The sequence below is a fragment of the Martes martes genome, assembly GCF_963455335.1.
Source record: "Martes martes genome assembly, chromosome: 2".
NCBI lineage: Eukaryota > Metazoa > Chordata > Mammalia > Carnivora > Mustelidae > Martes > Martes martes.
Genome location: NC_137889.1, coordinates 142,897,770 through 142,910,491, shown reverse-complemented (window position 1 = coordinate 142,910,491; position 12,722 = coordinate 142,897,770). Strand labels below are relative to the sequence as shown.

At 54.9% G+C, this 12,722-nt stretch overlaps 1 protein-coding gene across 7 annotated transcripts in view; it reads left to right on the top strand.

The window, feature by feature from the left end:
* TBC1D14 (TBC1 domain family member 14) overlaps nucleotides 1-12,722 on the top strand; it is a 103,676-nt gene that overhangs the window by 88,432 nt on the left and 2,522 nt on the right. For 4 of the 7 annotated variants that reach the window (XM_080795653.1, XM_080795651.1, XM_080795650.1 and 1 more), the window contains 2 exons: nucleotides 662-771; nucleotides 9,516-9,774. In XM_080795653.1, the coding sequence (XP_080651779.1) occupies nucleotides 662-771; nucleotides 9,516-9,774 (369 nt within the window). Of the gene's footprint in view, nucleotides 1-661; nucleotides 772-1,219; nucleotides 1,370-2,078; nucleotides 2,499-9,515; nucleotides 9,775-9,805; nucleotides 9,932-12,722 lie in introns of those variants that run through there. The other 3 variants (XM_080795654.1, XM_080795655.1, XM_080795652.1) reach the window with 3 other exon arrangements.

The following is a 12,722-nucleotide window of genomic DNA, read 5'->3' as shown; positions in this document are numbered from 1 at the left end:
GGCCCAGAAGCGAGCCACCTCTCTGATGCACATCATGGTTAATCCCGCCCTCGCTATTGGTCCCCTTCCATAAGTGCTCCCCCTCTCATGGCGTGCTGTTGTCCCATAAACCCTCCAGGAGGTGGAAATACATGCCGAGGGACAAGGCTCTGACTGCTTGCTTTTCCTTGACGTCTTCTCCCTTGGCTGCATTAAAAGGGCTGCATTCTTGAGCCAGCCTGGTGTGCCTGTGCCCCACCCGTCAGTGTCACACTCCCTCCTGTCGGGCCAGGGTTGTGCATGGGGGTGGGGGTGGGGCATGCTTTCTCAGGTTCTTCTTTCCTGGTTCTTGGAGTAGAGCCAGCCCACAAACACTCAGCCTTTGCTGAGGGGGTCAGGCATGGTTCCTCTCCCAGCCTTGCCGCACTCCTGTGGGCCTCTGCTGTCTTCCTTATAAGCTGGGGAAATAGGACGATGGAGCTGGTGATGCTGGTATGGGGAGCAGAGAAAGGGCTTTGGTAGAAAGTGCCTGAGCCAAGCGAGGGGTGCTGGTCAGGACATATTAGCAACTACGGACAACGATTGTCCTGTCCTACAAGTATCCATATGTGGCCTTTCTTCTGGAGAATGGAAACCTGTGCTGATAATTGCTTTATTGGTCTGTCTCACATTATCTCCCCAGATGTTGACCTATTTTGCTGCATTTGAGGTATTCTTTGAAGAAAATTTGCCAAAATTATTTGCTCATTTCAAGAAAAACAACTTAACCCCAGACATCTACCTAATTGATTGGTAAGACTGAATTTTCTATGTGTTTTCTCCTCTCCCTGCCTCTTTTTCCACTGTCCTCACTGCCGGCTTCTTTCTGGGCTCAGCCAAACTCCATCCTACGTCTTGTCTTACCATCTTCCCCACTGCCCTGTGTCGGAGGTGCCTTCAGCTTTTCGAGCTCTGTGTCTGCCGGGTGCTGGGAGATCTGTTTGGTTACTGTGACTCTAATTGTCCTTCTTCATTCCCTTGAGGAAAGAAATGGCGTCTTGGACCTACTTGTTTTCAGAGTGCCATTTATCCGTGCACTGAGCAAGAGGTCACTAAGCACCGGGTCTGTGCGGGGCTCTCTGCTAGGGTCTTGTGACGCATGGTGTGCAGGACACGGTGCCTGCCTGTCCAGAGCTCTGTCCCAAGGGAAGAGCTGCATCCATGGACAGCTGTACGGTGTGTCATACGTGTTGTCTCTTAGGAAGGGAAGATGGACAGAGCCCTGGACCCCGGCTCAGGGGTCAGAGTATGCAGAGTTGATCCTCGAGTTTGAGCCGAGACATGATGTGAGCACGTGGAGGCCCAGAATTGGCGGGCTGTAGTCGTCGGCCTGGGGATGCTGGAGCCTTTGGTGAGGGGGTGAGAGGTTGTGTGGGACTTCGGTCCCATGCCAGGGAGCTTGGGCAGGATTGCAGGACGCAGAGGGAGTGGTTGCAGGCTTCTGCTCAGGGTGCCGAGGGAGATGCGCTCTATCCAGAAGTGAGCTTTAGGTTCTGTGGGAGCCCGGGGAGCCTGGGGGCAGGGACATGTGAAGGCCAAAAGACCAGGGCTTGAACTGAGGTGTGGGGAGCTGGTGGGCGGGCGGGGGCTGGGAGGCCCAGGGAGAGGAGAGCTGCGGGTCCCTGAAGGAGTTTGTGGGTGTGTGAGGGAAGGCCGAGAATCATCTGCACTCCACCATCTAGCTAGTGAGGGGCTCGTGGGTACCCCTGGCTGGGATCAGATTTGGTGGCGTGCTTAAGGGACTTGGTTTTGGACACTGCTTTGGAAGTACCTACTAGACATCTAAGTAGACATACATACGGGGGGCTCCAGAGAGTTCTGGGTGGAGTGGAGCAGCAAGCCAGGCAGATCTTTATGCAGAGGTGGATGTGGTCGTCGGAGCAAGGGGTGGGATGTCACCTCTGAGAACACGGTGTTTGGGGGCAGGAGAGCAGACGGTGGCAGGAGGAGTGTGGTTCTGGAACCCTCAGACCTGGTCTGGCCTCTCTGCTACTTGTTTCATGGCTTCGGGGAAGGGTATTAACCCTCTCTCCATACGTTTTCTCCTCTGTCACCTGCAGTGATGAACCTTGTTGGGCCTTAAGAGGTGATGCCCCCAGTGCCTGCCACCCGGCTCACAGAGGGACTCTGCAGAGAAAAAAGATGTCATTCAGCCAGAAGCCCCGTTTGGGCTTCAGCACAGTGCCGACCGTGACTTTGCATGGGGTAGGGGAGGGTCAGACTGCACCACAGTCTGCTTCTGCCTCACCCGTATTAGGCCTCCAACTCCAATTCTTAGGTTTTTGGCCTAAAGCTGAGGGTGGAGAACACTGTCTGGAATGGCGTCTTTGACACTCTTTCCCCGGCTCATAAAAGAAAAGGGATTCTGTGTTGTGATCGGTGTGTGGCTGTATGTGCAGAAACTTCCTCTGCGTACCTGACCGGAGCAAGTTTCAGACAATACCTAGCACTTGCTTTGTGGTAAAGCATTCTGAAATTTCCTGTTCTGTTCTGTTTATTTAAAAACCACTGGTGGTCCTCCACTCGGATTGATTTCACAGTGCCATCGTCTTGACTGGGTCGTGAGGGGCAGCACCGAGAGCACCGTCCTAGAGGACCAGCTCGTCTCTGTTCTCGTCTGGAGACAGTTTCCGTCCAGATGAGGTTAGAGGCCAAGGGCACCTGTGTTTATTGACTCCAGTGCTGCTCACACAGGACCTCCTGTAACCTCAGAGCAATCCCTTGGCGTGAACCCTCACACCTCCGTCTCATAGATGGTGAGACTGAGGCTCGGGGAGGCCGCGAGTGGCTCTCCCGAGGTCACAGGGCTCACGTGTCCTGCCCACGGAGCCCTTCTGGGGGAGTAGGTGAGACAGTGTAACCCGGGAGCTGCCTCCCAGAACTCGGGCTTCAAAGGTCGCGTCTGCACGCCGATGGTGCTCCTGGGAGCTTGAACCCCGGACCAGACTTGTCCGTGATGGAAACTGACGCAGCATACAGGGTGTCTACGGGACAAGGAAGCTCCAGGGGTCGTGGCTGGTCCCCGATGCCTCGTGGACGCTGCCCCCTGCGCTCTGGGGAGGCCTCTGTTGTCTGGAGTAAGGACTGAGGAGAACATCATCTCCATTTACAGTAGCAGTGGGCAGCCGGCGAAGACGCCTCGGGCCCAGCCAAGCCCCATGATCCCGACGTACTCCTTGCAGTTGTGTTTAGGGACGCTACATTGACTTGGATTCTTGGTGGGGTGCTCCCGGGGAACAGCTCCGGTGGGGAGCAGGTCGGGTGGCAGGGAGGAAGCCGGGAAAGAGCCTGGAAGCCGACCACGCAGAGTTTTGTCTTCACTGAGGAGCCAATTGCCCGGTCACACCCGGAGCCAGCGGCTGGGGCCCGTCAGACACCAGAGCCCTGGCTTTCTTGCTGGGCTTCCCCACCTCCCCAAAGCCGTGTCCACACCCTCAGCAGGGCGCTGCCGCAGAGGGGCTGTGTGCCGGGAGACGAGGCAGATCTTGGCGGCCTCCGGATGAAGTCTCGTTCCTGCCCCCTGTCCTCTCCGAGGGTCGACGGGCGCCCTGTGGCTTGGCTGGCTGAGTGTCCTGGGTGACCTCCGTGGGCACAAAGATGACAACATCTCCTTTCCGGCTGCGCCGTCTGTCCACCGGAGGCCGGCTGGGAATGGTTCCTGCTTCGTTCCCAGGATGGTTCCCCTGCCCCATGGAGGATGACAGGGTGCGCTGTCAGTCCTTACCTAGCACAGTCGGAGAGAGATTCCTGGCTGATGTGCTTGTCCTTCTCCGCCTTGGGGCGCGAGCTTGTCTTCGTCACAGCACTGATCCGCTCCCAGGGCATCTCTGTTTCTTACTGTCCCTGGTGTCCAGCCCCATGGGTGGCTTTGAATCCTAGAGCAGGGCTTACGTCTACTCCCAAGGGGCCCGTGCCAGAACCCGATGTGGGGCTTGTCAGTCCACGTGCACTCGGGACACTGGCGCAGGAGCTCACGGTGCAGAGTCAGATTCACCTGCCACTGCTGCCTTCCTGGAAAGAGGGGGTCTTCTCTGGGGTGGCATGTCGCCCTTCTCTGTACGCATGGACACATGAGGGCCAGAACATGGTTCGCCGGCAGCGTTGGTCTGCCTGCAGAGTTTTGGGTGCTCAGTTGGGTATCATGTCCTGTGGGAGGATCAGTGCGCTCGCTGGACTCCTTGGACTCCTGCCCGATGCCGTGGAATGGCAGAATTGTCTGGAGGCGTAAACGAATGTTGTAATAAACAGTCTGGGATTAGTAAAAGAATCCGGCAGGATGTTCCCTGGCATGAGTGGTATTTGTTGAAGTGAGGTTGGAGGTCCTTGGGATCCCACCGCTTCGCTGAATCTCCACCTTGGAGGAGAGGTTCAGGGTGAGGTTGTTGGCAGATTTCAGTTTCTGTTGCATCCTGTGCTCATTCCATTTGTGGGTTTTAATGTCGGGGTGACAGGTCCGCCTATGAGCTACTCAGGAGCAGGGGCTTGTCCTGCCGAGCTCCCACGCACCTGGGCTAGTGGCTGGCATGCCCTGGGGCCCTCGTTTTTTGCAGGGGGACAGGGAGGGTTGCAAGCCCCCTTGCAGGAAGGGCCTGCTCAGCTTGGCTGCACCTGGGGCCTACCCTGCAGTGCTGGGGCCCTGAGCTGTCCCTGCCACCTGCCGGCCCTGCTGTGGGCTGTGGCACGAGGGCCCAGTGAGAAGGAGCTCTGAGGGCATAGAGCGGGATCTGACTGCTTCCAGGCCTGGGGCAGGGGCTAGACTTGGGAACTGAGTTGGAACTGAGTCTTATAACTACCTCCCTGTCTTTTGTCTTTTTTTTTTTTTTTTAAGGTTTTATTTGTTTGAAAGAACAAGCAAGCACGAGTTGGGAGGGAGGGGCAGAGGGAGAAGCAGACTCCCCGCTGAGCAGGGAGCTGGATGTAGGACTCCATCCCAGGACCCCGAGATCATGACCTGAGCTGAAGGCAAACGCTTTGCCGACTGAGCCCCCAAGGTGTCCCACTACCTCCCAGTCTTTGCACACATGCAGTTTGTGTTTGACATTTAATGTTTCCATAGCTCTTACGAAATCTGATCATCTCATTTAGCAGCATCTATTCTAATGGCTCATCTCAGTTTGTGGGGAACACGGGGAGCACCTGGTGAGGTTGAGGGCTCGGGGACACTTCCTGAACCAGCTCTGGGGGACAGAGGCTTGCAACCTTGGGAAAGTGGGTCATGGCTGGGGGTCGGTGGCATCGGGCCTCGAAGGTCCCATCCGAAAATCTGACTGTGGCTTCTCTACGGGGGCCTGCTGGATGGCACCTGCACCCCAGGCTCAAACCCACTTCCCACAGCCTCCCTGTGTTTGCACCTTCCTCGCTTATAAAGCGGAGATGAGTGTACATGCTCGTGGAGTTGCAGTGGGGAGAAATGGGATAAGCTGGGCAGGTGGCAGGAAGCGGTGCTCAGCATGGAGCCGGTGCTCCCTGCAGCCCTGTTACCTGCTCAGGGAGTGGACTGGGGAAGGGTTGGCTTCTGAGAGTGAGCCTTGGCCTCCGTGGAGGCTTTGGGAGCCGTGGAGCCCCCTTCTCCCCCTGCCTGTACCCCCCATGTGTCTGCAAGCCAAGACCAGCGGTTAGAGCAGACATTGCTGGTTGGGATATTTTCTGGAAGTTGGGGGCGCTTGGCGGGAAGAATCCGACCTGCTCTTCCCATACACATCACGAGGGGAGCAGAGGCACACTAAGGTGTGTGTGATGCCTTCTATAAGCCCATGGCTGCCTCTTTAGTTATGCAGTGTGGAAATAGAGTATTTTGCATTAGTTGAATGTGTACCTGAAGTGACCTTTTTTTTTTAATTTTTTTTTTAAATTTATTTATTTGTTAGCGAGAGAGAGCGAGCGAGCACAGGCAGACAGAGTGGTAGGCAGAGGCAGAGGGAGAAGCAGGCTCCCCACCAAGCAAGGAGCCCGATGTGGGACTCGATCCCAGGACGCTGGGATCATGACCTGAGCCGAAGGCAGCTGCTTAACCAACTGAGCCACCCAGGCGTCCCTGAAGTGACCATTTTTGACGTCCAGTGCAATAACGTGCAGCGGTACGGGGAAGAGCGGCCTGGAATTCTGTCTTGCTGCCATGGGGAGAAACCTGTAGCATCCTGGGCAGGCCTTGGGGCCCTGCTACTCCCACACTCACGGGCCAAGCAGGAGGCAGCCGAGTGCACTGGGCGCGGTGAGAGCGCCTGAAGGGCTGGAAACAGGAAAGGACAGAGCTCTCTAGTTCTGCTGCTCCAGCGGGAGCCGCCCCCATCCCCATCCCCGGGGATGAAGTACGTGTTGGTAATCCAGTCAGCATTTGCCTCTCTCCCTCTCTGATCCTGGGATACGGCCTCTGTTCGGTACCATCCACACTGTCGCCAGCCCAGAGCCCTCCCTGATCTCCGGGTCACATGCAAGTGATGAGTTCATGCAGCCACTTGGACGTCTGGCTCTCAGACAGCAGGTCTTCGCACTCAACTCTGGACTTCTCTGTCCCAACCAGAGATGCCACATGTCTTTACGTGACCACTGTATCCAACCTAGTGTCCCTGAGATCAGTCCACCACGGAGTCCAGGGTCCCTCTCCGGCTGCCTCCACTGGCCTCCCTGCTCCGACCTTGCCTGGGCTGTTGCAGTGGCCAACCAGGGAAGCCTGTGTCTGCGAGGTGGGCAGGACACCCCACTGGTTTTCCACCACACGTAGAATAAAACCTAGAGACCTGACAGCCTGTGAGGCCCGCCTTTGTGGGGACCCGGTCCCCACAGGCACGTTTGTGTGTTCTGTCCTTCACTCTTCTTATCTTTAGCTTGGTGACCTCCTTGTTCCTCCTTGGCTGTGTCCCGTTCACTCCTGCCTTGGAGCTTGGGAACTCCTTGCCTCCTCTGTCTGGATGCTGTTCCGACCCCTTCTCTTGGCCTGCAGCCTCTTTTCGGGGCCTTAATGCCACTTCACAGTGTTCCATTCCTAGACTGTCCTTTTAGAAGTATGTGTGTGCACGTGCATATGCTTGCATGCCCAGGCTCGCAGGCCCTGCCTCCTACCCCTGCTCGTGGTCTGTCACCCTCTGACCTACCGTGCACATTGTCCCGGAGGGCAGGGACTCTGTCTCACCACACAGCGCTGGTAAGCCCATGGCGGTGGGCTTCCGCAGGTGGTTTTGGTGGGACTGACCTGTGGGCCATCGGAGGGACTCCAGCCTGGGCAGTTGTCTCACGGAGAAGTGGTAGGTGCCTCGATGGCTGTGAGGGCCGAGCAGGGGTATGTCACAGGCACAGACTGACACTCTTTTTTAATTTTACAAAGCTCAGGACATCTAGAGTGATTTGTGGAGACACACATGTGAGTCTGAACGCAGGAGCTTCACGTCACAGACATTTCTTCTGTCATTTCTCTCCCTTTTCTTTGCCTGTAGCTGGGTCTGTTTTCTGGGTTTGCAGGGCACTGGATTGGCCCATTCAGTTATGCGTCCAACTCTTGGTTTTGGCTCAGATCGTGATCTCAGGGTCGGGAGTTTGAGCCCCAAGCTGGGCGTAGAGATTACAAATAAATAAAAATAAACTTTTAAGAAAAATCCCTCAGATCCCTTGAACTGTGTTTTCTAGGCCGAATAATGACATAAATGGTTTTCCATCTATGAGATAACAAGCGGCTCGGGCCGAAGGCTTGTTGTGACTTGTAGAGATAAAGTGTCTAACAGGGTCAGAGTGGTGGGTCCCCCAACTCCTCAGAGCGGGCCTACATTTGGGGCCTGAGCTTTGGAGTCAGGGTCACAGCCTGGCTCTGCCTCTTGCGGGTGGCAGGACCTGGGGCTCAGTTCCCTTGGTTCCCATTTATGTCAAAGTGAGTTAGAGGAAACACCTCCCACAGCTGCCCTGGCTCCTGGCGTGCCCGGCCGATGGGGGCGGGGGGGCATGCAGAGTGCATAGTAGGGCCCTAGTTGAAGCGCAGCTGTCGTCTTCATGACGTAGGGGCATTCTGTGACGCTCATCTCCCCATGTCATCATCTGAGCTGAATGGAATCTAAGTTGGCTTGCCTTCCTAAAGTCTCTCGCATGGGTGGGGGTCTCAGCCTGCTGCTGTGATCAGTATGTGCCCTTGACTGCGTGACCCATTCCTCTGCATCCCGGATGGAAGGCTGGGGCAGGGCACACTGCCTGGTGAGCATTTGGAGTTCACAGCAAACAGAAAAGCCCGTGCGCTGGACCCTCGTGAGCACATCGGCCTTCATGGCGGGCACTCTGGTAGCATCTCTTCTAGGAAGCTGGGAGTCCCGCTGTTGAAGGCGGGAGGACACTCAGCCCTGTAGTCGGGGTCTGACAGCTGAGGCTGGGTGCCATCACACCTGTCTGTAGAGCTGGGACCGGCCCTAGGCAGTGCTGGAACTGGACAGGTGATTTTCCAGGAGGGAGGGGGCTGTCCCCCAGCTGCTGAGAATCCCCACTTCTCATGAACGCTGCCACCGGTGCGGAGGTGGTGAGAACTGCCAATGTCCAGGACTCCTGGAGCAGCTCTGCGGGGCGTCTGCCCATCTCCTTCCTCAGCAGAGATCTCCAGGTGCTGTGCTAGGTGCCGAGGGGGCAGGTGGGAGGGAATCAGGCAGGGTCCCAGCTCTCGGGCCTCTCTGTGGGGAGGACTGAAGCAAACACGTGCTCTGAGAGGAATCAGGGTCTGGGGAGCATCTGGCTGGTCCTGGGGGTCAGCAGATGCCCAGGGATGGCACCCAGGCTGTGTCTCTGAGCCGAGGAAGGAGGATGGGGTCACAGAGAATCCGCTCGGCCTGCGGCCCAAACTGGCTTTGCTCGCTCTGCAGCACAGACACGTTCCAGATCAGAAACGCTTCAACCTGGTAATGTAGTCGATCACCCAAGGTTGTGTTTGTTGGATAGTTTGGATGGCGATTATCACGTCATTTTAAGATCGTGCATATCTGCATTTCACTTTTTCATCCGATCGTTTGCATTAAGTATAAGTTCCATTTCTTACCTACATTCAGATTATTTCGAAAGTTTTTCTTTGTTCCTGTGCAGACCTCTAGTGGGAGAAAAGGATGCAGTGTTTATCAGAAGTGGGGAGTATGTGTGTACACGGATTATATTGTTGACTGTTACTGTTCGCCTCAGACTCTGAGCTCTGTCCACCTTACTAACCTTGTGTCCAGCGCCTCCTACAGAGGAAGCACGTAGTGGATTCTCGATAAATATTTGTCCCGTATGGATGTAATCAGAATCAGCGATTCAGAAACTGTATAGTGTTTAGGATTCTGCGTGAAAGCTGAGATGTTTTCTTATAAAATTGGCCTTTGGAATCAACGCATGCCTTGGGCCTGTCGCACCCCCCCCACCACCACCACCGATCCCCAATCGTGTCTTAAGTATGAAAGTGACCGAGTCAGGGAGCATTTTAGCGGATTTGACCTGAATTCAGAGCTGTTTCTTTGTGCCATCCAAAATCTGAAAAACTCAAAACTTTTTTCCCCCAGGATTTTTACCTTGTATAGTAAATCTTTGCCCCTGGACCTGGCCTGTCGTGTCTGGGATGTGTTCTGTCGTGACGGGGAAGGGTTTCTGTTCCGGACGGCCCTGGGCATCCTGAAGCTATTTGAGGACATCCTGACCAAGATGGACTTCATTCACATAGCCCAGTTCCTGACGAGGCTGCCGGACGACCTGCCTGCAGAGGAGGTGTTTGCGTCCATAGCTACGATTCAGATGCAGAGTCGGAACAGGAAGTGGGCTCAGGTAAGCAGATCTGTTCTCTTCTTTCCTGCAGGTAGCCTGGCTCAGCAGCCTCCCCGAGGAAGTCGTTACTCCAGCTGCCTTCTGAGAAAATGGCCCTCTCTAAATAAAGTTCTTCTTGGACTGGACCTGAGGAGCCTGGGTTTGAGGCTTGGCTCTGCTGCGCAGGGTCTGGGACAGTCCTTCGGTCCCTGAGAGTCTGTCAGACGGAGGGTGGATAACAGAAGCCTCCTGCCCATTCCTCGGGCGGTCTGGGGCCTGGGTGGTGGGATTGTCTCCCATTGCTGGTAAACAGAAGTGAGGAGGGGCAGACAGGAGGGCTGAGGGATGGTTCCCCTGGGACGGGTCACGCTGGCCCTCTGGTGGCTGAGTCAGGCGAGTCCAGCCTGGACCTCCTTCTGGATTTCTCTAGGCCCTCTGGGTGTCCTGCCTAGCTAGGCCTTGGCCCCTGTGGGACTGGCCGGTATTAGCTGGCTCTGAGTGCTGCTAGTACGAGAAAGGAAAAATAAAGCCTTGCTTCTTGACCCTCTATGGGCTCCTAGCTTGTCCAAGCAACAGACCATGGTTGGAGACTATCTGTGGAGGTTCGTACTCTCCTGTGACCCTTTGTATTAGTGGGAGATTGCAAATGCATACTAAAATAGAGTAAGTAGTTAACGGATCCTGTGCCCTTGTTAAATATGAAGGTGTTTTTATATTTCTAACTGTCTCAGCTGTCGGCAGCTTTCTAGCTTGTTTGAACCAAGGTCCAAATAAGGTTCACACCGTCGTTAGTTGAAAGATCTTTTTACTGTCTTTTTAATACGTAGGTCACCCCTCCTCTCTTTGTATCCCTCGATCTCTGTCAGCTGAAGAAACGAGCTTAAGTGTACTGCAGCGTCTCCCAGAGTCTGGATCTTGCCGGGTATATCCTGGTGGTGGTGTTCGGCCCGACCCTCAAAGCTGTATTTCCCATGAGGTGACTGTTAGAGCTAAAGGTTACTTCACGGGCAACCAGGCTGTCTGCCTTTGTTTTTATAGCAGTAATAGTTTTATTGAGATGTAATTCATATACCATAAAATTCATCCCTTTGAAAGTGTACAGTTCTGTGCATTTATTAACTGGAGCATTTACTAATCACCTGGGTCCTTCATCCTGGCCTTCAAGCTGGTCCTTCCTGGCCTTCCTGGCCTGTTACACGATGCTCTCTTTGGCTGGCAGACTCCCTCCCTGTGTGTGTCTTTCGGGAAGAAGCACGACTGCAGTGTGGACCTGGGGTAATACTGGCGGGGTGGGGAGGGCACTGTTTTGTGCTTGGGTGATAGGATTTGCATTTCTGAAATATTATTAAATACATTCTGTTGATAAAAAGGAATGACGTCCTGACACACACTACAGCTTGTGTGATCCTTGAGAATGTCACGTGAAGGGACAAAGCCAGACCCTAAGGATGGCACGCTCTGTGATTCTGCTTATAGGCAAGTCCAGAACAGGGTCCCCTGTGGAGACAGGAAGTCAGTGACTGGGCGCCCAGCAGTGGGCGGGGGTAGCTGGAGGATACGGGGTTCCCTGACACAGACCATGGTAGTATCGCACACATCCACAGATACACTAAAAACCCTTGAACTGTATACTCTAAAGGGACAAATTATATGGTAAGGAATCATATCTCAGGAAAACTTAGAGAATACCCTCAGCTCATGCACGAGCAGGACTGGCTGTGTGATTATCCGGGATCTGCCAGGAGGGAGAAAGAGACTTTTTCTGGTTAGGATGTCAGTGGACAGTGCACAGTGGAAATCTGCAACCACTGTTCAGAATTACTGAGAGTTTCAGGAAGGGAACTGCAGACCGTCCGGCTATGTAGGCCTTTCTGATTGGGGCCCAGTGTGGCTGGTGTGGGAGGGCACACTGTGGTCTCCATGGCTCACTGGCTGGCGGGGTTCCTCAGGTCCCTGCGGAGAGCCCAGGTCTTTCCTGATGGTCTTTGTCCCACACGTAGTTCGGTTAGGCCTGACTTCACGCCCCACCTGCCCCATGCAGCCCCCATGCAGGCACTCAGAGGGCAGGGGTAAACCCGCGTCTGTTGTTTCCCTTTTTGTGTTGTAGAGACAAAGTAAAAAGGTTTGCTCAAAACTAGGTCAGTTGTTTGATACTAGGGCATTTTCTAATCACGGGATCACGATGGGAGTCCACCTGATGGGGAACTCGGGGGGCATCGTCAAGTTCGTATGGTGCTAGGCTCCACGGGAACTGTGGTCTGTACACATCCTCTTACATGCTCCACTTTAGGCCCTGGAGAGCTCGCAAACACGTAAACATGTCTGTCTGCTCAGCGGTCCTATCGACTTAGAGGTAGAGAGGGGAAGCTTTTTTCTGTGCAATTCATTTGAAACCTACGCAAAGTGTTTCTGCTTAGCTCCTCGTCATTTGTAATTCAGTTCAATGACATAGTGCCTGACCAGTCGATTAGGCCCTGGTTTTGAATTCCCACCAGTCTAGGTCTGAATGGGTACAGGCTATTTGAATGGCCGCTCTTGTGAGTGTCTGTGCCCAACCATGGGGGTCTGACCTTCCCGAGCTGCTTGTTTGTCCTTACAACTGCTGTGCGGGAGGTCCCCGGAGACGTGCCCCACTCGGGTGGCCAGTAAATGGGGCCTCTGTTAGCCCTGCGGCTGGTACTAAGCGGTCAGAATGGAATGTGGTGTCTCTGAAAATGAAGGTGTTAACCAGGAGCTGGGAGAGCATGGAGTTGGGAGCTCAGTCACTTTGGGAAAGCCCGGGAGGGTGTTGAGAGCCCAGGCGTGCTTGTTAGTGTCCGGGAGCGGGGAGCCTGGCTTGGGGGTGGAGCGCGCCAGGGCCGGAGCCAGATGGTGGAAGGAGAGCCCTGTAACTGGGTCCTGACAGTACTGTGGCTGCTGGGACGTGGTTGTAGGATGTTAGCCCAGAGATGGCACGGTTGCACTCCACA